General features: G+C 42.9%; 2 protein-coding genes across 2 annotated transcripts in view; one reads left to right on the top strand and one right to left on the bottom strand.

Moving 5' to 3' along the window:
- The window catches only part of PEX7 (peroxisomal biogenesis factor 7), a 36,363-nt gene extending 30,896 nt beyond the window's left edge, over positions 1-5,467 (bottom strand). The window contains exons 1-3 of the mRNA XM_042822729.1: positions 5,347-5,467; positions 4,698-4,755; positions 3,136-3,286 (exon numbers count right to left, since the gene is read on the bottom strand). Of these exons, the coding sequence (XP_042678663.1) occupies positions 3,136-3,286; positions 4,698-4,755; positions 5,347-5,467 (330 nt within the window). The remainder of the gene's footprint in view (positions 1-3,135; positions 3,287-4,697; positions 4,756-5,346) is intronic.
- A 6,046-nt stretch (positions 5,468-11,513) lies between these two features.
- The window catches only part of MAP3K5 (mitogen-activated protein kinase kinase kinase 5), a 92,183-nt gene continuing 78,880 nt past the window's right edge, over positions 11,514-24,816 (top strand). The window contains exon 1 of the mRNA XM_042810623.1: positions 11,514-11,901. Coding sequence (XP_042666557.1) covers positions 11,514-11,901 — 388 coding nt within the window. The remainder of the gene's footprint in view (positions 11,902-24,816) is intronic.

The raw sequence follows: 24,816 nt of genomic DNA, 5'->3' as shown, positions 1-24,816 counted from the left end.
CAATTTAAACTGATTCCTGATCTCAGATCCAATTTTATTCAAATATTTACATTATGAGAAAGGAAATCAAGGTATCATTCAGCTACTTCTGGGCACTTTCCTTCCTACAAACTATTTCAGACTTCGCTGGATCCAGCTTTAATTGACTGGCTTTAATCTATTTGCATATTTCCCAAAAGTTGAAGGCAATCGCTGCCAACAGAAAAGACCACAACACATCACCCACAATTTTCCTTCTTTATTTCACAATATTCTGTTTCTGCATACTGAAAGGCTTATTGCTCTGGCAGCACTTTGTGCTGGCTCCCTTGTGTGAGGAGGTTATAACCTAAACGTGCAAGACAATCAAACACTATTTGACAAAAGCCAAATAATAAACTGAACAGTAATTCTTCTGTTTGCTTTTCCAAACTGTGTCCTTTTCCCCTTGGCTATTCTACCTTTGTCAGCTCACTACCAGTACCACAGTTCCCTTTTCAGCCTGCCTATTCTTATTAAAATAACAATAACACAAAAAAACAAGTCATGCTCATGTTTTAAGAACAGATGACATCACTGTTCTCCCAGGTGGCTCCTGAGCTCCTTGCTAACATAACTCTCTCTTCTTTGCCTGAATCTGGATGATGGTCTTGCATTCAACTCCTAACCTGGTGTCATCTGACAGTGCCCCAGAACTTATCAGTACACAGTACGCCTCATCCATGCAATAGCCCTACAAATTCTGCTCACTCCAAATGTTGGGCTGCCATATACATCCAGAATTTTCAAGAAAGAAATGCATGCCTGACAAATAGGTACCTGCGTCACTTAATTCACCTAGCCCCACACACTGGGCATGAATCAGATCTTACTACAGAGTTAACACAAAATTCACATATAGCTTACAGCTCAGCTAAAGGGTATCAGCATGTAGATCAATTGAACACAGGTTGTGACAGTGACCTGCACACATATGACAGGCATAGCTGCTGCTTCTCAGTAGTCTGCAGCTGCAAAACAGATAATGGTACCTGGACAAACTCTCCTCCAGGCAAGGATTACAAGCCAAACAGGCAACAGCCTCAGAAAAAGCAAGAGCTATTTTCATTTGGCATGTGGCAGACCAGGTAATGGGAAGAGAATGAGAAGAAAGTGTCAGAGAACCAAACAAGGATCACTTTTATTCCTCTTACTTTTTCTTGCTATCATTCAACATAAATCTACAGAAGCTTCAAAAGAAACTGTGCTGAGCAACTGAGAAGAGCTCATAACACAGCACAAACCTTAACCGTTAATCTTTCTTTATCTTCAATCGTAGAACGAATCAATGCATTTATGCTTAAACACTGTAATAAGAAATGTCTCAGGTAAGATGAAAACAAGATGAAGGAAAGAAGTAAAACCAAAAAGTAATTCAAAATTAATTAGATATGTCTTGTAAAGTGAGTCTTTGCATTTAAGTACTCTACTGTCCCCTGTTCCAGTGATACCTCATCGAAACCAAAGTAAATCAGACTAATTTATTCACAAGATTCAGCAATTGGTTAGTGCTGGAATAAAACTCATTGTCCTTTAATAAGAAAGATGTGCTTTTAAATTAGAATTGTACATTATTTTTGAGGGAGAGAACAATCTCATTTAGAAAACAAGAAACTGGTCCCATCAGTGGAAATACTACAAAAATCAGCTACTACAAAAATGAGTGACAAAACCATCATTACAGGTGTCAGGCAGGAATTACAGATTAAGAAGTAGTCAATGATTTTAAAGAGCACTGTCTCTCAGAGTTTACCACAACCTATTAGTTATATTCCCACTGAAATCCATCCTCTTAATGTACACATAGAAAGAATCAATACAGAACCTTGACATCTCAGAGTAAATACTTAGCCCATGTGTCCTACACTGTCTTTCCCACTCACGGTTGAATGCATGTACCTCCCCATGCTCCCTGCTAAACCAGGACTTGGACACGGAAATTCTCACTTCACAAACAACAGATGGTGTAGCAGAACCAAAATAATCCTATGGACAGAATTCCAAAGAGATAATGATAGAGACAAAAGATAATTTCGTATTATGCCTTGCCTACATCTTTCTAGCAGTCTTTGAACACTATCATATAATCCTGATGACAACCACAGATCTCTCAAAATTCCTTATTTACACAGTATATGTATTAAGCCAAAGTGGCAAAATTACAAAGAAAAAAACATAAGAAAGACAGATTGTCTTATAACTGCAATCACTCAGATTGTAGCCTCATGTTTTGTATCTGAAAAAAAATGGATGTCTTTCTGAACACAAAACTGAACACCCACAGTTAATTGTTGACTACATACACACTAGCTTATTTCATTCACATTTGTTTCACTGAGTGTTATTAATCCAAGCTAAAATTGATTGCATCTGAAGTTCAAAGACTTGCAAAAAAGAAGTACAAAGTTAAAAGGAGAGCATGAGAGAAAATAGGGTAAAAAAAAAAAAAATCATTTGGAGGAAGGTAAGTATGGTGAGGCATAAGTCCTTTAAAATGTGCAAGTGTACGAACACGAGCATGAGCGTAGCATTTTCACTATCAATAATGTAAGGTATAAAGAGACTGAGACATTAAGCACATTGAATTCAGTAGTACCAAACTAAGGCATAAAAAAAAGAATACATGCTGTCTCAATATATGACTACTGTTGATCTGAGCAAGAACTCAGAGATGCTAGGATGGAAAAGGATAAGCAGATACAGAAGTATCATCTCTATCATTCTATACGCTCAAGGATCACTTGGCTATACACGTCAGCTGCCTGATTTTGGCCTATCCAATAACGTCCTCTAAAGCTACAGAATGACTTCAGGACTTTCATACAACTCAATGGTTACTCAGTCTAGAAAGAACCACAAATACTATTTCTGAAATTCTTTACATTTATCTGACTAAGTGATGCTTACTACAGAGTGTGAAAGTAGAAATGAGTATGCAGAATAAATTAATTAACTTTATATTCAAAATAACACGAAGCTATAAACTCAAATCGTGGACCCAAACAAAGTTTAAAAATAGACAACAAAAACCACTTTTGATTCTGAGTGCTCAAATATCCCCTTTAGTAATTCAAGTATTAGACAGCCCAGCAAATTTCTACAGTTTGCCGGATTTACCTCCTGAATGTGTTCCTTATAGACTTGCAGTGGACCTTTGGGCTTAGCTATATCCCAGATTTGCAGAGATCCATCCCCGCTAGAAGTGATCAACACGTGCTCATTATTCTCACTCCACGTCACATCAAACAGGCCATCATTCCAGTCAAAGCTGAACAGAAACAATGAAGATATTTGTCCATGGGAAAGCATAACACAAGTCCAGACTAGCTGCGTGCAAAGACAGCAGTTTTTTACAATCATTCTCTACCATTTAGAGCAGCTTTGTTATCCATTTCAGTTTCCAGTGAATCTCCTTAAAAGCAACTTACTGGATACAATGTTAACTCCTACAAGAGTAGGTTGACTAAGGTCAGAATAGGTCAATTAAAGCATAAGTGAACCAAGGATCTTCCACAAGCAGAATGGAATCTGATTTCAATCCTAAACTGCTGGGAAATCAGAGATGAGAGGTGCCACATATCTCAGACTAACCTACCATCAACTCTGGATGTTGCTACAGTGTCTGCAATAATCATGGTGGACAAAGAAATAAAACTGTGCTGGGAAGTCTTTATCCAATCTGCAACACCATTAAGAATCTGAGTGACAATGAAAAACCAACAGAAGGACAGTCATGAACATATTAAAGATCTCTATAACTCCTAAAAAGGGCTTTCAACACACCACGGATTCATCTTGCAGGATCAAGTACCATGCATTGGTTGCTCTGCAACAACTATCAATGACCACACTGTTATCTTATGGTAAATACTAACTTATTTACCCCTCTTTCACTAAAGGTTTAACTCAGTTCAGGTTAAACTTCATGGCATGCTGCAATAATTATAAGAGAAAGGCATGCACACAGAAAGCTTCTATGGAGAAAATGACATAGCTCGGTGCTCAGGAAAGCCACCAAACAAGTGGAGTCTCTGGAAACATAGAAATGAACAGAACACTTTGCAGAACAGCATGTTTAACAGCTTCAGATAGGTGGATAATTACAAATTAAGAACAGCTTCTCTGAGTTTTCTAACCTCTTGCTTAACAGTTCTATCTCATTTATCTTCTTAATCTAAACAACTGTTGTTTCAAAACTTCGGTGAATGGCAGCTAAGCACTAACCTCTCCTCTTCTCTCACCCAGAACATGAACCAAACTCCTCTCTTGAAGCATTCCATCTCCTAGAAAGGACTTCCTTGACTCATCCCAGCTTCCTGCTCTATTTTCAACCTAGGCCAAATTTAAGAGGATAAACAGAGGTGACACTTATAACAACAAACAACTAAACTTTCAATTTCAAGCTAGGCCAGAGCTTTTAATTTACACTGCTTGTTTTCCACTAAATGGCTTACACTATGGAAAGGGTGCAATCTAAATTACTTCATGTAATGAGACCTGTGGAATGCAAGCCAATCATTTACACCTCAATAAAAATACACGTATACAGTAGACAACATAGTACAGATACAATAGTTTACATTGATAGTAATACCCCAAAATGTTTGGGTTGGGTTTTCTACAAACAACAATATAGGTTTACATCTTATTTACACAACAGAAAATATTTACAACGTTACCTCCTGAGCAGGACAATCCCAGTTTCATTTTGTTCCAGCACCGCCAGAGTTCCACAACCTAAAACAGCACAGTACAACCAAACATCACACCTCTTTACCCACGCCAAAGACCCTACAAGCTCTGTGATAGCTCCTGTGAGCATAACACAACTAAACTTCTTTAAGAGACCAACTGCCTGTTGTCTCTTCTGCTCTCCAAAGCAGTAATTGCATCAGGGCTCTCCTTCCGCAGTACCCGTGGCCGAGGCTGGAAAAGCAGCGTCTCGTTTACAGAAGTGCACCCTCCCCACGGGCCCTATGTCACAGGCATACCAGGATGGTATGTGGTATGGCTCCTTTATACCTTTTCAGTAACACAGCAGACATAACTTTTGTTTGTGTTTATTTCCACTCTGTGAAAACTGGATTTTGTAATGCAAATGCGGCTCACAAAAAAGGAAACACCCAGATCACTCCACGTTTAGAAACGTTACTTAAAACGAATGCTTTCAGGGGAATGAAAAGGCTCCAACCCCGAAGAAGCACGCTCTGCCTCCCCACCGGGATGGCAAAGCTAGCAGGGCCGGCCGAGCACCCAACACGAGGGCGGCGCCATCCGCATCCTGCGCAGAAAGTACCGGCAGACGGCCCGTTTGCTTAAGTACGTCACCTGCGATGCCGTAGTACTGCGCGGCGGCGCAGGCCACACGCCCCGGCCAGTAGGGCGAGAACTCCGCCGCGTAGCCGTGCAGCCCCGGCAGCCGCAAAACGCCGCCGCCCGCCGTGCCCATGGCCCCGGCCGAAGTTAGGAGGCGGCAGCGCCGCCCCGCAGCGCGCTGAGCCGCGCCGGAAGCGACCCGCCCGCCACGCTGAGGCCGCGGCGGTGCCGCCATCTTTGGTGCTGGCAGCACGGCGGGTCGGTACTGTGGCTTCACCGACGGAGATTCTTCTATGAGCGAGTTTCCTTCTACCCGTGACGACTTGGTGTCGGAGAATAATGATGCATTCCTGCTATTATCCATTTTTTTTTTTATTTTTTTTTTTTTTTTTTTTTTTTTTTTAAATCTAAACCTGCATTACAAAATCTGCTCTAAAGCGACATTGAGTGCCTAATTCTTAACCTGGCATTTAAAGGCAGATCACTGGATTACGTGGTTGGACTCCTTTGGTCTCATGGTATAAATAAAAAAAATATATATGTTTCCAGGGAGGTGGTGGAGTCACCGACCCTGGAGTTGTTCAACGAATGGCTGGATGTTGTGTTGAGGGACACAGTTTAGTGAGCACTACTGGTGATAGGTGGGTGCTTGGGCTGGATGATCTTGAAGGTCTTTTCCAACCTTGGTGATTCTGTGATTCTGTTTATTGAACAGCCTCCAGGACTTCATGATAAAATCACTCCAAATTTAGTGCAAGAGCTCATTTAATATATCTACCAGATTGTCTAATAAGCACAAAGTTTCACAGCAGCTCATAAAGCTTGCAACTGGAAATTCATAGGGTATCATTGACATGTATCATATGAACTCAGACTTCTTGACTCTGGGGCAGGGGAATGTTTTACTGAATGAACCGCTCTGGGCCAAATTCTACCAACCTTAGCTTCTGTGCAACCCTTTAAAAATCGCTAGATTGTTTACAAAATGGAAATTGAAGGACAATTTTCTGAGCCAGCGTTTTAAGTAGTGGCCCTTTGTAACGAGGGTGCAAATAACAACATTGGAAAAGATACGTATCCACTGCAGTGGTGCAGTAAGTGAATTGTGGTGTGGCCCTTTGTGAGGTGAGGTTTCAGGAGTGGGATGGAGTGAAGCCCATAACCCCAAGTTAGCATGTAGTGTTTCACCAAGCACATTTTCAGGTCTAGTCATCTTTCCCAATCAGTGACATTCTGTAGAGGTTACACCAACAGGAAACAGCCCTTATCAGTGGCCTGGCTTTGCTTGGAAGACATATTAATAGGATTTTTGTAGACATTGATGATCAAGGAGCAGACAGAACATTATGAGAAAGTCCTGAGAGAAGGACTAGTTCCCCACACCATTTTTTTTCCCCACAGACAAGCTTGTGGATTCATGCTTCGATGGCCATTAGAAGTAGGAAGTGAAATAAAACAGCAAACAAAAGTATTTGCGTAGGGAGATTGAAAGGTAGGTACGGTAACAACTAAAGAAATAAAAGCTATTTTACGAGCAGAGAGAGAAGGCAAACGTGAGTATTTCCTCCTCGGGCCCAGGGCGGGTGAGTTAATCCGAAAGGCAATAAGGACAGCCGGTAATAGCAGCGTTTTATAACAGCACTGGAACCAGCTGCGCTGCCGGCCAGCTCCTCCTACTACGGTCCCACAAAGCCCGTGTAGCCAGAACGCCCCATTAGAGGGCAGCCGTGCTCCACGGAACAGCGGCCAGCCCGCAGCTCCTGAGTAAAAAATCCCCTACCGATGCTGATTTTCTTTCCTCACATAGCATCACTTCAATGAATTGATTTCCCACTCTTTCAGTATGCAAAGTTTAGGCTCTGTTTATACTGCAGTCACTTCTTCGAGCTCAACTCATAATCCTACACACCTTGCTGGCACTGTAATACGTGGTCAAGATGCTGACAGCAATATCCTTGCACCGAGTTCACCTCCTTTTCAGAACACTGATCTCTGTTCTGCCATAGACACGTGCACATCGTTCCCTCAGCTCCCTGGCTGGCAGCTAGTTTAGGCATGAGCTGAGCTGGTGGCAAGCACTGCTGCATACACAAATCCTTACAGAACCTGTTATCAGCAAGAGTATAGTCCAGGCATCAAAAAAACATTGCAAAATGAGCCTTTCTACCACAGAAAGTAGACTGGGAGCTGTTCCTTTAGGTTCAAGGATATGCAGTTTAAAACACTGAAAATACCTAGGGAATGCAGTAAGCTCTTTTCTAGTTATCGAGTCATGCGTTAGGCCCTATGCCATCAACATTTTGCTCTTCAACAGTGAATGTTTATTGACCGAAAGAAATGAAGAGATTTTCCCAGCTGAAATTTCCATACAGTCATAGGGCTGCATGAGTAGAAGCTTTAAGGAAAGCATTTGGTATCCCGAGACTGGAAAGCCAGCAATAGTGAAAATAAACAACTGCAAGTAACCAAGAAGGTTGCAGATGCAAAGGAAAAAAGCTCACAGGGTCAGATTGGAAAAGAGAGGTTAGTGGAGGCTGGGAGGAAGGCCTACGTGCAGAGACATTTCTGGAAGTTAAAAAGGACAGAAGTGAGAGGAGAGAAAAACACTGTAGCAGAGGAAGAAATCCGAGATTTGGAAAGAAGCATGAGATTTGCATGTTTGCCAATTGCCATTTCTATGCACCATATCTTATTTCAGTAAGTGAATTGCCCATGCTATTAGTGTTACATGATCAGACTGAACACCAGTCTATTTACCTGCTCTCAGTACTTACTTGGTGCTTTTAATGCTTATCTCAATTGTAGATTTACTTTCTTTTAAAGATTGGCAGTTGACTCTTCCAGAACAAAATGTTGCCTTCTCAGCTCTGAGCATAAAGGCTACTTTTGATTGTCTACAGTTGCATACTCAGTCTAATTTTTTTTTTTTTTAATAGGTTTTTTGTTTATTTCAGTTTAACCATTTCTATTTCTGTGCAAGTTACCTTCTAAAGCTCATGGGAAAAGGAATGGTGTATGTACTTTTGAGATGTCATTTGGACTTCAATGTATACAAGTTTAAGTTTGTAGGTTTTTTTCTTTTCATTCATAATTGAAATGTGCTGGCCTTTACTCCTGCAGACTCCCACAGCAATATATTTTTGTCTACTTCATCAATCTCCAATACAACCAAGAAAATTGAAAATGCAGATTTAGTCTTGAATCACTTTTCTCCCTCTACTGGACACTCACGGCTGTAATATGTGAAAAAAAAAAGTTATAATTTGAACATAAGTACTTCAAGTTTCATATTTCTAAATCAGAATGCTTAACATGAAACTGCCTCTTTTATTCTTGGATCTCATTAACACAAGTTTGAGTGGCTTAATCAAGTCTTTAGTGTCTGTCACACACTGTTTGTCACTCAACACAAATTACATTTTCAACTAATAAGAATGAAAAATTCCTGGCTGTTAGAATTCTAATTATGGTGAAGCTAAAGGCCGATGATGTATGGGAAGAAATGGAATTATTTCAACAGATTTGAAGCTAACTGCTTGCTGCAAGTTTTTCTCATTAGAAAAAGCACAGCAGGAACAGGATGACACTGAACTGAAATCATACGTAAACCATCTGGTGCTAGAGATGTGAATTCTACAGTACTTGAGAAACAAGTGAACAAGGTATGCAGAAGATCTGTGTGACTTACTCCAGATTAATCTGCATTTTTATTACTTAATTTCTCATTTCTTTTTTGGGCCCAACATCACATCCAGTCAAATGAACAGAAAAACTGTGTTGTGTTTAGAATGGACATGGCATTAGTAATGAAACAGACCTCACAAGTCAGCAGCACTAAGTAGAATAGCATGCCTCTTCCGTCTTCTTTCAGTCCATGACTTCCTTCTGTGCTTGACAAACATGGACTGTTCTAGAGAACAACAGAGATATATTGTTCTTGCTTCCTGTAAGGTGATGTAAGAGCAATGCTGAATGGATTAACACTGATTCTGCATTTTGTGGAAAACTACTTTATTTAGGAAAGCATTCATTGTCGTTCTGACCGGAGCAAGAAACAATAACCTACTGTATATTGCAGATTAGCAAATATTAACTTTCCCCTTTAAATTAGTCTTTCGTTTGCTCGTCATCTTCCCACCCCATTTACCCATTCCTTATCAGCAGAAGCAAATGCCAGGCGTATCTCATTGAAAATGGGAACTGATCGACGCAAACAGAGTTCCCGAAGGTACTGCGATGACTGATTTTCCCTAACAATTCCAGAATTTATCCTTGTCCTACAGAAGTTATGGAAATCAGTGATACAGGAACAGGCACCCTGCTAGCAAGTTGATTAGTACCAATCAGATCCACTTTAATGGGATGGACCTATTGATATGACACAAACATTAATATTGCACAGTGCTATGTTGCTCCATGTTGCAACGAGGAGAATGTCAGTCTGCTTTCTCAGGTGAAAAGTGGTAGAACATAAGGAAACCATCTCAAGTTGCACCAGGGGATGTTTAGACTGGATACTGGGGAAAAATTCCTTCACAGAGAGAATGGTCAAGTATTGAGATGGGCTGCTCAGGGAAGTGGTGGAGTCCCTGTATCTAAGGTCATAGAATGGCTTAGCTTAGAAGGGATCTTAAAGATGGTGAAGTTCCACCACTCCTGCCATGGGTAGGGTTAGCAGCATCCACTGAGTCAGGCTGCTCAGGGCCTCATCCATCCTGATCTTAAATGCCTCCAGGGATGGGTCATACACAGCTTCTCTGGGCAATCTGTTCCAGTGCCTCACTGTCCTCTGAGTAAATAATTACTTCCTAACATCTAACCTAAATCTCCCCTTTTACCTTAGAACCATCCCCCCTGGACCTATCATAATCAGACTGTGTAAAAATTCAGTCCCCCTCCTGCTTACAAGATCTCTTCAAGTACTGGAAGGCCACAATGGGGAGCCTTCCCTTCTCCATGCTGAACAAGCCTACCTCAGCCAGCACTTCATAGGAGTGGGGCTCCAGCCCTCTGGTCATCTTCAAGGCCCTCCTCTGGACCTGCTCTGATAGCTCCACATCTTTCTTGTGCTGAGGGCCCCAAGAGCAGAAGATGACTATAATCTCCCTTACCCTATGGCCACCCCATTTTTGATGCAGCCATACTCTACCGGGGCTCAGGGTTACCAAACCCAGTGCTCCCTTCAGCACTCACAAGCATCACGCTTGCTGTCAGGCCCCAGTGCCAGACACTGTGTCCTTGAGAGAGAAGCAACAAAAACAGTCCTTAGCTAAATAGGAAAAGCACCTCCAGCTTTCAAGGAGCACAAGACAAGGTTGTTACCCACCACTTCATTTTATGAAAAAACAGGTTTATCTGCATCAAAACATGTCTGCTGGTGAAAGCACGCTTTAAAATCTCAGGCAAGCCGGAACCCGTTCCATCCCCGTGGCTGCCGACTAAGCAGCACCCCCAGCTCAGAGCGCTGCCAGCAACACACCACGGCCGGCTTTTCCGAGACCATTAAACAGAGCGACGCGGGGTGCTGCCAGTCGTCACCCCATCCCCGCCGCGGGTCGGGAACCAGACGCGGAGCGCATCCGCAACGAGCAGCAGTCCTCGCCTGATCCCGGGCGTCCCAGCGGAGCTCCCCTCACACACCCGACACTCCATCCCAGCGCACAGCCCGGCTGCCGCTGCTGCCTTATTTGTGGCCGGAGGCGGGCCCAGAAGGAGGAGCGCGGTGCGGAGCCGCCCCCACCCGAGCTGCGAGTAGAGCCGTGCAGCTGTCGCTCGACTAAATCGGGGGCGCCTGAGAGCAGTCCCACAAGTGGTTCCTGCCCGCAAGCGAGTCGGACCCGGCGGCTGAAGGAAGAGCGAACTGCCGGCTGCGCAGAGGAGAAGACGGGTTGCCGGGGGCCGCTCGCCAGGTGGTCCCTACAGGTGCGGGGCAGAAGGGAGCGGCGCGCCATGGTGCGCGCGGTGGGCGCCGCGGAAGGCTGCGCTCCTCTCCTCGCTCCCAGCTGCTGGTGTTAGGCTCCGCGGGGCAGCGCCTCGCCCCGGCCCGGCCGCCGCTCTCCTCCTGCAGCTCGGCAGCAGCGTGCGGGGATCGCTCGAGGCGAAAAGACGCGGCATGGCAGCTGCCTGACCCCGGCCGCCAGAACAGAGCCAGGACGCGCCGCGGTGGCGGCTCGGCAGGGATGAACGACGGCGGCGAGGGGACCATCAGCTTCGCGGTGCCCGGCCCTCCGGGCGGCGGCGAGGAGGGGCTCGGCCGGCGGGCGCAAGGAGCCGACGGCGGCCGTGGCTTCCAGCCCGAGTTGGCCTCGCCGTGGGGCGAGGACGCGGCCGTCGCTTGCCCCGCCGCCGGCACGGGCATCGCGGCGCGGGCCAAGGGCGCCGGGCGCCGGACGGCCGTCACCTACGTGATCAACGAGGCGAGCCAGGGGCCGCTGCTGGCGGCGGAGAGCGGCGCCCTGCAGAGCCTGCGGGAGGCGTGCGAGGTGGTGGGGGCCACGCTGGAGACGCTGCACTTCGGCAAGCTGGACTTCGGCGAGACGGCTGTGCTGGACCGCTTCTACAACGCAGGTGAGACCGCGCCGCCGCGCCCTTCCTGCTGGCGCTTATCGCCTAGCCGCTTCCCGGGCCGTGCGCGCAGCTCCGGCCGAGCCGAGGCGCGGCCCCGCGCCGCCCTCCGGCGAGAGGCTCAGTCCGGGCGGGCGGCACCGGCCGCTGTCCCCTCGCTGTGCGGCGCCGGGCTGGGCAGCGCCTTGCGAGCGGCCGCGGCTCTCACGTCGGGAAGCAAAAGTGTGTCAGATCCTCTTTCTGTCCCCCGCTGACCCCGTTAAGAGAGGAAGCTGTCAGCGAGCGCGCTGTGAGCGTGCGGCTGTTGGCGCTGCCGACACTGGTGGCTTGTGCCAGTGGGTCAGAGATGAGCTTTACTGCAGCGGAGTGCCGGGATGCACGTTTTTGCTGAAACGCTATGGGTGAAGCGGGTGCAGCTGCGAGGCCCCGGCAGCTCGGAGAAGCAGATAGGGTGTGCAGCTCGGCAGCCGTGCTGCTGGCACAGGGGTTGGTTCCGGTGCCTCTCCGTGCTGGCAAGTTTGCGCTTCGGATATTGGCTGCAATAAAACACTTAGGATGGATGATAGATTAGCGTGAGTGCCCTGCGCTGTGTCTTGTCGCCCTGCCTGCTTTCATGGCGGTAATGTGGTAACAGCCTCGTCTCAAGGCACTGTGATCTGAGCTGGTGTGTTGTGATCCACCTGAGCCCATGTTTAGAAACAAGAACTCAAAACTTCCTCTTGCTTTTAAATTTTTTAATTAGTAGATACATGTAGGATAAATGTAAAATTAAAAAAAAAAACACCTTACTACTTTACTAAAGATTTCATAAGACTAAAATTATATTAATGTCCTTTTACCATTTAAAAAAGAAATACAAGCAGGAATTTGACTTGACCTGCAATTTTCAGCTTATTTCGTAGTAAACTTCTGTTTGTAAGAAATAACTCTGGCAAATGAGCACTTAAAAAAATCTGGCTGATACTGTAGCTTTGTCATCTCCTGTGGAGGAGAGGAGAGTCAAAAAAAAGAGAGAAGTACCTGCGCTCAGGCCCTGTGAACACAGGACTGCCCAGCATGGACATGTACATGCATGCCATTTCCCTGGAACACTGAAAGCTTTGCCTCCTGAGCTGCTGTTCAGGTCCAGGAGGTGGATGGCTTTGAAGCATGAAGTCGCGTCTTGCCTTGCAGCTCTTACACAACTGTGTCTGGAGGGGTGAAGCTCTCAAAGGTCAGAGGAGCTGTGTCACAGTTGGAAATAGGAGGGACACAGAGCTTTAGCATAGATCCCATTCTCCCCACATCCGAATGAGATACAGGACACGTGAAACCTGAGAGTCTCACCTGGTTCCTTTTCCATCCGTCACTGGATCTGTACCACAGTGAGGCTCACAGAGCTCAATGATCTGTGATACTGCTGTACCTCCTCTGTTTGTTAATCTCTAGTCCAAGCCATACAATAGGCGGGGTCTTGGTAGCGCACAGAGGCTTTTCTTGTGATGGAGCTTGGATTCAAAGTGGGCCCCTTTTCCTTCTGGCAGTAGGCGTCTGGCGTATAGTGCTACATAGCTGCACACTTATGTCATAGAACTGCCTATTTCAATGGCTTTCGAGCAAATTCTCTGAAGGTGAAAACTTGTTCGCTCAGTGCTGTTTGGTTATGGCAACATAACGATACTATTGCAAAACAGGAAAATTACCTTGCTCTTCTACATTGGTAGCAAAGCTGTAAATGTGTGAAAAATGAGGAGACGTCCAGCTCAGGACGTAGGAGTTTGCATCTGCTCCCAGTGTTCTGTCCTGTCCCAGCTGTGATCCAAAGCTGATGCTGTGCTGAAGCTGTGAGCTGGAGCTGATGTTTAGAAGGATCTATGAGCTTTCGTGCTTGTCGCAACATATATATTTAAAATTAATTGTTCTCCAGAAACTTAAAGCTACCAAAAAAAAATGATAATAAAGTTCCTAGGCTAGGAACAGAACAGTGTTGCAACGTAAAAGCTCTGTAAAACACAAATGAGGAACCAGTGTGAGGAACAAAACTAAAATGGTTGTGAGGAGTGTAATTGTTTCACGGTTTGATTTTGTTGTTGTTTTCATTGCCTTAACTGGGCTGTGTGGGGGAAAGCATTTGTAGATGTCAGATACATGTAAAGTCCTTCCGTATTTCCCTTCTTATCCTCTCTTGCTGTGTGCTTTCAGCAGTGAAAGATGTTGTTAATAAGGGTAAAAAATGTCTGCGCACTTCACTGTTTTGAGAAACTGTGGTGCATTAAGATAGTTCAGCATAGCTGAATATCAAGTAAGAATTTAGCAGTAAAAATACTTTCAACTTAGGTAGTGGTCAGTTGGTTTTATTCAAGGTACCAAGTTTTACCCGACTCAGTGTAAAGGCCAGTGAAGTCATGCGAGAAAGGAATGATATGATTGCATGGAGATTTGGAAAGTCAGCCTTATTGCTATGTTTACTGAAATGGGGCAACGAATCTCTCGAGTCTTGTGATTTGTACAAACTAACTGTGCTTTGCGGGAGGAGGATGGAGGTCATAGGTGTGGTGTAACATCTCTATCCATCGTCAGGCCTTCCCTTCTTTTATGTCTTGTTTGTACTTTGTGTAATGTAGTCTGAACTCGTGGTGATCTCTGGCAGAGGCTCACTTCATGCCTTTCACTGCTACAAAGGGAACTTCAGGAAGTATTAAATAAAATGTAATCTGAGATGTAAATACTCATCATCCCCTCTAAATTTGGATTAGCCAGCTAATAATCTTCTTCTGCTGGCTTCAGTCAACTGATGGTGCTTAAATGCTGAGACATAATTAGCAACATGTATGACCAGTGAGTAAGTCTTAGCTACATTATATTATTTGAACCAAATATTAACAGTGAGTCTGTTGTAGCATTTTGCCTCACTTGACTGCAAAGAAATTGTGTTTTAAAAAGAAGAAAAACCCAACAACAACAACAAAAAACTACCTCTTGAGAAGCAAACGTTGAATCAACTGTAGTAATTGTTGAAACATTTCATACATTTCCTCTTTTCAGTAATAGTAAGGGAGAAAAGGAAAATTAGTCCAATGTCTGGCAGTGCTGTGTGTCTGGGGTTGGCCAGCTGTCTCAAGGGCTGTTTTCCTCCTTAAAGTGGATACTTCTCCTCCCTTCCCCCCCCCCCCCCCCTCCAGTTGTAAGTTGTATTGAGCTGCTGCAATAGGATTGAAGCTGAATTGCGTGTTTCTCTTAAGTTCAGCTGTATTTCTGAACTATTCAAGAATGTTTATAGAGTGAGTTAGAGGTGCACCAATGTGTAGTAGAGAAACTATCCACTGCACTGTGTTCTGAATGTTTATGTACGCTACTTTTGTTGTTAAAGGATGCTTTTTTCTCCATTGTAATGACATGATCTGCATATCCTGTTGTTTTTTATTATTCATTGCTTGGTTAATTATGAAAACTGAGCCATAAATGAGTATGAACTTACTTAAAGTTTCTTTGAGTTTACATAAGCAATTCATTTTTTTTTTCTACCATGTCTTTTTAGGCAAATGAAATTAGGATGATTTTATTTATTTATTTTTATTGGGAACTTGTCTTACTTTGTATTTAGTTTGTAACTTTTTCTTTTTAAGAAACTCACATTGACTACTTCTGTGCATGCTTAGAGAGATCATTTGTTCAGTGTTTTCAGGCATGCACTTCTCTTCCGTGTCTAATCTGTAAGTTTAGGCTACAGAGTATAGATGTAAAATTAATTTTTGGGGGTGATTTGTCAGAATTACAGTGTCTAGCATTCTGAATTCTGTGTACAGTCTCTGGACTGAGGAGAATCTGGATTTTCTAATCTCTGTGGTCACTTGTTTTAAGATGGTTTTCAAGCTAAGCAACTTGACTTGTCTCAAAATTATCTCCCTGTGTCTATGATGTTGTGTTATACAAGGGCATTTCTTTTTCCTCAGCTTCTTACGCTCAGGTTTCATGGATCAGTGGTCCTTGTTACATGGTTTGTACTGACGCTGCTGTGTAGGGATATTGAGATAATTCACCATAATAGCAATGATTAACTAAAACAGAGTTCATCAAATAACAGCAAATGGATTTAGCTGATCGTTGTGTTTCTGGAACTTGGTGTTGGTGCTTTCAGAATTCATGCAGGCTTGGACTAGGGATTCTCAGCTCACCAGGCTTAAAAACATACTGTGCAGTATGCCTGGGGGAAGTCTTAGCAAACAGAATGAGAAAACTTTCAGAGAGCCAGTACAGTCACTGGTGTAAAGGTGAACTTTTAAGTCAACTGCATGAAACAAGAACACTTGTTTTGCAAAGAATTCCTCTTTGAAGAGGAGTGTTTGCATCAATGTGTAACAATCACAAAACACTCAGGGAACTTGAACCAGGTGAACCTTTATACAAGGATGTTCTACACCCAGGCTCTTTTTTCATACTTTACAGAGCTTGTGTGGATAGTAAATGTTTATAAATATACAGGCACATGAAAATGAAGTAAAGCAGTAGAAGGACTGTTTTTCCTTTAGGTACTCTAGATTCCATTATGTTGTTTTTAAAGTGATTTATGGCTTTACATAAGTTTCCTGGGTGTTTTGTGATTGTTACACACTGATGCAAACACTCCTCTTCAAAGAGGAATTCTTTGCCAAACAAGTGTTCTTGTTTCATGCAGTTGACTTAAATATTTTCTCCAATTAAAAATAAGAGCCAACTTGCTACCATGTGAGCTCTGTAAAGGAGCTGGAAAAGTAGGGCCACTGAGAGACAGAGATTAACTGCAAGTTGTGTTCTATTCCACGTTGTCTCTCAGAACAATCAGCTTCTTCCGCATCTTACTTGCTGTACTTCCTGACTATTATTTTTCTGTTTCACTTCTCTGAATTTCATCAGACACTTCAAATGCCACGTGATCATTCTCTGATTATTCAGCACTTGCATCCATCACGTAATTTGCTGTTTGGACACTCCCCTCGGTGCTGCTGAATAACCACAACTCTATCTGCAGCATCGCGTCTGGGAAGTCCCTGCTCGGAATGACGGTTCTCATTACGAAAGCTGATGAAATTATCTTTGTGCATTATTCTTCAGAATTGAGGGTGACTACTAAGAAAACATAAACATCTGGTACTGTTGTCAGCAGAATTCATGTTGAAAGAACTTTGCATTTCAGCAGCACTGTGTTGCAAGTGATGAGTTGGAGCAAGAAATGCAGATTAGTAATGCTGAGGGTGTGCAGAATCAGGTTGATGATTATAGGCATGCTTTCAGGATAGATATATCAAGCTTGTGATGTATTACAAGTACAGGATCTCTGTGTCAGAATGTGTAGTCTATGTTGGCACAGTTACATGGGGTTCAGAGAAGAGTGGATCATAAAGCTTCTTTTGACTCTGGATATTGAGCTCCAGATTCTGTTAGGAGGAAGCACTGGAAAGTTAAATCAGATCTGTTGGCATATCTTCAGCATAAAACAGTATTTCATTCTGAAGCTCTGGAATGTGGTCTGTGTTAAGAAGAAGACGGATAAAAGTATATTTTGTCTATTCATAGTTAGCACTACTGGAGAATTTCTGGATCAGTGGAAAAAATACAGGATTTGAAGCAGTGTATTCACAACACTTGCTGAACCAGCTGCAAATTTCATAACTAGGCTCCAGTATTGGTACTGTAAATATGAGCTCCATCTGGCTACCTGTCAATAGGTGATTGGAAGGCTAGTAGCCCATCATCTTCTGTTTGAAGTAGACGGAGCATGCTAGGTGGAGGGTGTGTGGCTGTGTGTGTCCCTTGAGACCTGTATTCTCTGTCAAGTTCTGTGACTGGCCTGCCGTAGCAGTTTGTAGCTCTGCTGTGCAGCAGGAGCTTCCTCAGGTCTTTCCGCAGGCTGAGAGGCTTGCAGTGCATCTGGCATGGGGTCCTGGGCACAGAAACCCTGATATGGCTGGGAATTTCCAAGGACATCTGTAATGTAAATAATATTAAGAGTGCGCTCTTGCATTTAGTTCATGTTCAGGCTTTTGCTGGGTTATTACAAGTTAATGGCTGTTGAAATGCTACCTTCTGTTAAGTGCATCAGGCTAATAGCACTAGTTTTCAAATACTGTGGTGGTGTGTATTAAAGTGTCAGGAGAAGTGCACACTGTGAAATTGTTAGCGTCTCTTAAAAGCTTGTGGTGAGACATCATAAGAGAGGACATAATGAAAGTATATTTCCCAGTGGGGAAAAAAAAGGCTGAATGAAGCTAGGTAAATGCTTTTTGAGAGAAAGAGAAGGAAGCCTTTGGCTGATTTCTTTCTTTATTTTTTTAAATTCCCTTCTCCTACAGTGTGTAGTTCTGTAGCTCTGAACAGGATGTGCCATGCAGAAATGACTTCTGAATCTGCAACAGCCATGCTGAGAATTTGACTTCTCTTTTTCATCAGTTTCTACAGTAAGGAATTATAGAATTGTAGAATTCTAGATTCTACAGTCCAGATTTATGTTTGAAGGGGCCTTTAAAGGTTATCTAGTATCATGTCCTGCTCACACAACCCACCCTCAGGACCCTGCCAGGAGTAGGGACACCTTACACTACACCCCATCCAAAGTGGCTTTGAACACCCTTAAAGGTGAGGCATACGCAAACTCTTTGGGCAGCCTCAACCTGTTCCAGTGCCTAACCACCCTTGTGGTAAACTCCACCTAAATCTAGCCTTTGTCAGTTTGAAACTATAACCTCTTTTCCTATCGCTAGAGGTCTCAGAGAAAAGGTGTAATCACTCCCTTGGCCTCCATATGTTTCAACGTGGCATTTAGCTGTAGAGATTCCTCAGGTGGTTCCTAACCCAGTTTTTTCCTATGATGGGAGAGACTTAACCTTGGCCTATCTTTAGTTTTAGGGACCTGAGAGATTTGGGAAGATTGATCACCAAGGAAAACTGGGGCAGTAGAATTGAGTACTTTAACTGTTTCTATGTCACTGATCTCCCAACTTGTGTAATGTGTTCATCTTTGGTTTTTCTTTTTCTGATCAAAGTATCTGTAGAAGCTCTTGTTATTATTATTATTTTTTTTTTTTATATCCCTTCCCAAGTTCACTTCTAGCTGTGCCTTGGTTGTCGTAATCCCATCCCTACATGTCTGGGCAGTGTTCCTATATTGTTTGCAGGATGTGTGTCCCTGCTTCCACTGCCTATGTGTTTCCTTCTTGTTCATCAGTTCAGCCAGGACACAACCATATTCCACAAGCATATTACTCTCCTGCTTTTCTTGCCTTATTTCTTGCACTTGGGGATAAAGAGCTCTTGAGCTTGATAAGGAACGTCCTTGAAGCCAATGCCTTTTGGTTACCACATCCTTGAAGGCAGTTTCCCACAGGATTGCATTGTTTCTTAAACAGGTGGAAGTTTGCTTTCCTAAATCTATAGTTCTTAACTTTGCTCTTTGACTGGCTCATATCCCTTGAGATTGTGAATTCTTTCAGAGCATGATTGTGCCAGTTGAATTTACCACCTACTCTGACCTCCCTAATGAGATCAGTGAGCAGCAGGTCCAGTAAAGCTCCTCCTCTGGTTGGAGCCTCTGAAAAGCATGCTGTGAAAAATCTTACATGTAACAAGTTAAAGTGGAGGGTAAAAGCCTAAAGGATTGAGTAAAAATAGATAAGACCCTAGTATATAATTTAATGCCATTATCCTCAGTATTTTTTTCTTGTCTGTTGTGCTTTTAAAGAAAATTAAGCAGGTGTGTTTCAGTTTTATGGCAGTTCATTTTCTTTTGTCTCTCAGTAGAGATGAGCTGAGTAGTTAAATTGTTCTGTAGTTTTTTAAAACTTATTCCTTTTGTTTCTGGTCCTTTAGAACACTCTCTATTTAGAGCTTCTATATTTTCATGTGTAGGCGTCCTACATGTTGTATTTGTATGATAAAAGCAATCAAACAACAAAAAAAGCCTCAAAGGATCAGCTATGATATGGATTTTGCACATGTGCAGTTAGTAAAAAAGTATTTGTTGCTGGGATTCTTGTCTTCACACAATAGTCTCCCTGCTTTATGTTGTCCCACAACATCTGCTGCTTATTTTGTATGGCTTTTCTGAGAACGATGCAAATATACTCAGAAATAATGTTTACTAGAAAGAGAGAGGCATAAGCAGTCAGTGAAGTCATCTTGTGCAGCAGAATGTGCATGACAGCTGACACTGTAATCTGTTCTGATGACTGGGAATCTTCCAATAATCACTGACAGGTAAATATCTGTGAGAAGCTTGAAATTGTTTGTATTCCAGGAGAAAATGAATCTCAGGCTAAGTTTGACATACAAGAACAGGCTGCTTCTTTTTAGTATATATTCCCTTTTTTTCCTCCAGGAACTGAATTTAATCCTTGATTGGAATGGATATAACCTTGCTTTCAATTATCAAGAGCTGCTGATCAACTAGTAACAGAGGCATGCCAGAGCTGGATTCTGTTCTAAATCATGTCTTCCTTAATGAATAACCTTTAGGATACATTTAGATGCAGCATGGGGCTTAGAGATTTCCCACAGACTGGCTCATTTGAAATCACTGGGAATCGGCACTCTTTCAAATCCCACAAGAAACGTATGCTTTGATTTAAGAACTAGATGCTCTTGTAAAAATTTGGCTCTCCATTTCTTTCTTATAGTGATAAAGCAAATGAATCACTCTGGGGCTTCCTTGCTGATGGCATTGGTGGATGTCTCTTGTAGAGCATGCTTTGGGTGAGTAGGCAGATACTGCTGTTAGTGCTGAAGAGAGCTATTCAGCGATGCCTTCACAAAAGGCTTATATGCAGCTCTTGCATAGAGCTTTGTATTGATCTTTTCCCCCTTTATGTAGTGCCTGCCTGATGCAGGTATAACGTTGCTTTCAGGGCAACCTTTCTGGTTCACTAGGGCCTGCAGACTGAAACCTGTAGTCTGTGAAGTTTAAAGATGCAGGAATTCAGTGTCTTCCATCACCTCCCCATGTCCCTGATGCTCTTCCGACAGAATTGCATTCTGTGAGTTGCAGGAGTGCTCAAGTCAGTTGTCTGACACTAGCACAGAAAGCCCTGTGATATGGACTAGGAAGAGTTGATGATGAACCAGAAGCAAAGGAACAGCTGTAAGAATTCATTTGTGATTCTGAACCATGACTCCCATGCTTGGAATAAATGTATCCAGTTATGCTGATGCAGGAGCCAAGTTTAACCAAGTTTAACAAGTTGATGCAGGAGCTTTGTTTAACTCTACCGTAGAACAACACCCGTAGGTGAAAAGTTCCTATCTCCACTTTTCTAACTTCAGTACAATTTGTACAGCTACACACACTTTTAAAAGCATGATGGTGCTGTTCTTTCCCTTTAGAAGAACATATCTCAGGGGAAATATGTTTGTGCTGGATGTGTGGCTTATTTTTGTGTTTTATTGGTTTATTGCTGCCTTTCAATGCAGTTTCTAAGATAAGGTTTCTCAGCCTTCCGGCATTAACTTTACAGATGACTCATATGAAAATGGACTGACTTTGATCTGGATGTGTGTGTTCTTACCAGTGGTTCTGCTTGCACAAGCTCACAGTAGTGTGGCACGCTGACAACAGCCGGGATTTCAGTTGTGCGTTCCATTCTATCTTCTCTTGTTCCTTGCAGCTTGTGCTGTCAGTGAAAGTGACATGTGGCATCTACAGGGGAGGGCAGAAGCTATTTGCTTCTTGAATGTAAACCTTGTCTTCCAGTTCATAGTTGGGAATAGGAAGTTTTTTGCTAGGTGGCTGGTATGAAGAACTGGGAATCCTTCCAAGTCTCCTCTGGAGTGGAATTTGTTCAGTTGAAATACCATCAGAATTCCTGGGTCAAATGCAATTAAAAAAAATAAAAAATAAAAATTAGTGATACTGTACTGATTGCTTTAAGTGGAAAATAAGTGTTTGTTACCTGTGTAAATAGACTGAAATCTTATTTATTTGTTATTTCTTTTGTTTTCTGCAGAGCTGAAGTCCATTGGTAATCCATAGGTAGTAAATATACTTACTAAGGTACCTGAAGTCCTTTACCATGTAGTCTCTTACAAGTATTTTCTGTGACCTTCTGTGACTGATGTGTAGTAACTGCTTGCTTTAGTTTATGGTGATGATGCTAATTTAAGATAAAGTTTATTGATAAATAATATACTAATATTGAATAAACTTGTTTCAAGACTGTATTATTTTACTGTAGTGAAAAGCCCATGCCATTCTGTGTTCCACAACTGCTGAGTGTACACTCTTTAAAGAAAGGAACAGATCTTTGTAAACATTTATTTATCAATTCATTTATTTTGAGACTGTGTAACTGGAAAAGCCTGGTGATTTCATTGTATTTCTGCTGGAGTTTATTTTATTCCTTTCATGTCTCTCAGGGTTGTCACTTAAATTGAGAATTTTCCAGATTTGTTGACCAAGAGTAGTAACTCTGGGTGTAGAGTGCTGCATGTATGTAATGTGTGAAAGATCACAACGCAAACCAGAAAAGTGATGCTTTCAAAATATCCTGTAAAATTACAGCGTTGCAGTGGCCCTGAGTTGTACCATGGGAGGTTCAAGTTGGATGTCCAGAAAAATTTCTCCTTGGAGTGGTGAGGTATTGGAGTGGTCTCTCCAAAGAGATGGTGGAGTCACTGTTCCTGGTTGTGTTCAAGAAACATGTAGATGTGGTTCTGACATTGTTTAGTGGGCATGGTGGTGATGGGTTTGTGGTTGGACTAGATGATCTTAGAGGTCTTTTCCAACCTCAATGATTCTGTGGTTCTGCGTCTGTGCTGTACAAAGTAGGATGATGATTATTTAAGTTGAGGGACTTCAGTCCTTGTAGAGGGCCATACATTTTTCGAGCTGCAGTTCTGCTGAGAGGAAGGAAAAAAAAAAAACAAACCAAAAAAAAAAAGGGTTTTAAAGAATCACTCCTCTCTTGAGAGCACGCTGATGCAGGGCTGTCATCTTTGAGGAAGTGCTAGGATCTTGCAGCATCACCTATTTCTGTTCTGTTCATGTGGGATTGTATTACTTCTTATCCCTAGATCAGAGTGAGCACAGGACTGTTCCTATTCCACTCCATATCACAGAGCCAAGGCAACACCTGTTACAGCCACAAGACCATTTCCTGTGAAGTCTGAACTTCGTATGGCATGGCTGAATCCAGCCATAAACTCTGTAAATGAAGAGAGACAGGGAGACCCTGTAAATTCATGAACCTTTCCACTTCTGAAGCCGCTGACATGATTGGAGGTGGTGATGAGTGGTGTACAGCGGGTTGTAGGCAACCTTTTTCCCTCTCATGGGCCTGATATGAGTGGCACTGCCCAGGGTCAAGACTGCATGATGGAGCCGTGTCCTGCTGGGCTAGTAGCTTACTGCTGGACTTTGCTGGGGGTTTATGGCAGAATTCTCTGTTTGCTTGTAAGCTGTCAGTGTCTCAGTGGATGTAGCTGCCACTGAGGCTTGTAGTGAATCTTTACTCTGCTGCACTTTTTTTTTCTTTTCTTTGAGGCTTAATAGCAGAAGTTCCTGGAGTTCTTTAATTGTGAGGCAGTTTTAAATTGGTTTAAATATCTCAAAACATGTGAGTGTATTTCACAATTTTGAGGAAAATGAAGGAAGTGTTAAAGTACATATTCTGAAAATGTTCCACAAAAAGAAGAAAGGAAATAAGAATTTTTGCCAGTAATTCTATTAGCAGAACCCATGATCTTCCTTTTCCAACTCATGCAAAAGGGCCAAAATGCAAAAAAAGCAATAGGAAAATGAACTAAAATAAAACGAGAGCTTCTGTAGCACACCCTGCTAGATGGGTGTGTAATTGGAAAACTTCCAGTCCCTTTTGTTGCTTAACTGCTTGCATTTTGGCCTGTTTTCTGCAGTGTCCCAGAAGTGCCGCTGTTTTGAATGATCAGTGTTGACAACCTGATATTTTGTCTCTCTGTTCAAGCACTTTAAGAAAGGCTCTAATGGAAAAAATTCCTGGTAGGCAGACATCCCAAGTCTGCTTGGTGGATTTCAGTTTATGCTATGACTACTTACAAACCAGCAAGTGCCTGTCTTAAGGATTTAATTCAGTTCAGAGGAAATTATTTATTCTGCATTGAAACTATTGCTTTAGAGCTACTGCTGTGGTAACTTCTAGCAGTACTTCTGCAGCAGAACTATATCAGACTGCCAGCACTAAAATGCATGGTTAACATGGCATATTTTCAAGTAATCTTTAATGGTGGTAAGGAAATAAGTACAAATAAGGCAGCAATCACTGTGGTATACATATCAGTGTTGGAAAAGGTGATTATCCTCTGAAGAGGATTTTGATGCCTCTCTTTGGTTGCTGCAGTAAGTACAGGAAGTCTATTGTAAAATTCAATTTTGTATGGACTTTGATCTTAGACTGTTAGAAAAGGGAAAATACTCTATCCTTTAAAGGCGCAATCCCATGGCTGCTAAGTGAATACAAAACTGTATCAGCATACCTCTGTCTTGCGTTGCTTTTGGCACTCATGGAATTTCATGGTGAGGTGTGTCAGGGAGCTGACCTCACTGACAGCTAGCTCTTATTTCTTTTCAGTTAACTTTCAGTCACATCAGCTCTCCGAGCTGACTCACTGCATTACAGCATGAGTTCCAGGGGACAGGCCAAAAGCAGGACTGCAGCAACCTGAGTTGAGATTGCCTGAAGGTGTGGTTTCTTGTTATTCTTCATCTTGTCTCATCGTGGGTTGCCTCATATCCTTTCCTCTTCCAGTAAGGGTGGCTAAGGTGTGTATTTCATGTTGGCTATGCTAGCTGTTTGTGCTCTTAGCCTGATGTTTTTCAGAAACTTTCAGTTTTCTGGGTTTTGGTCCAGGTTGGAAGAAAAACTTCCGGATGTCCTACCAGCTAAGAGTTCAGAGATTCAGGCCCTCAAACTGAAATCCGTGGCTCTGTCTTTGTTAGCA

The sequence above is a fragment of the Centrocercus urophasianus genome, unplaced genomic scaffold (genome assembly GCF_019232065.1).
Source record: "Centrocercus urophasianus isolate 14NV4802_14NV808 unplaced genomic scaffold, USGS_Curo_1.0 seq_10, whole genome shotgun sequence".
Lineage (NCBI taxonomy): Eukaryota > Metazoa > Chordata > Aves > Galliformes > Phasianidae > Centrocercus > Centrocercus urophasianus.
The sequence above is the reverse complement of the archived record's forward strand: the minus strand, read 5'-3'. Positions and strand labels throughout refer to the sequence as shown.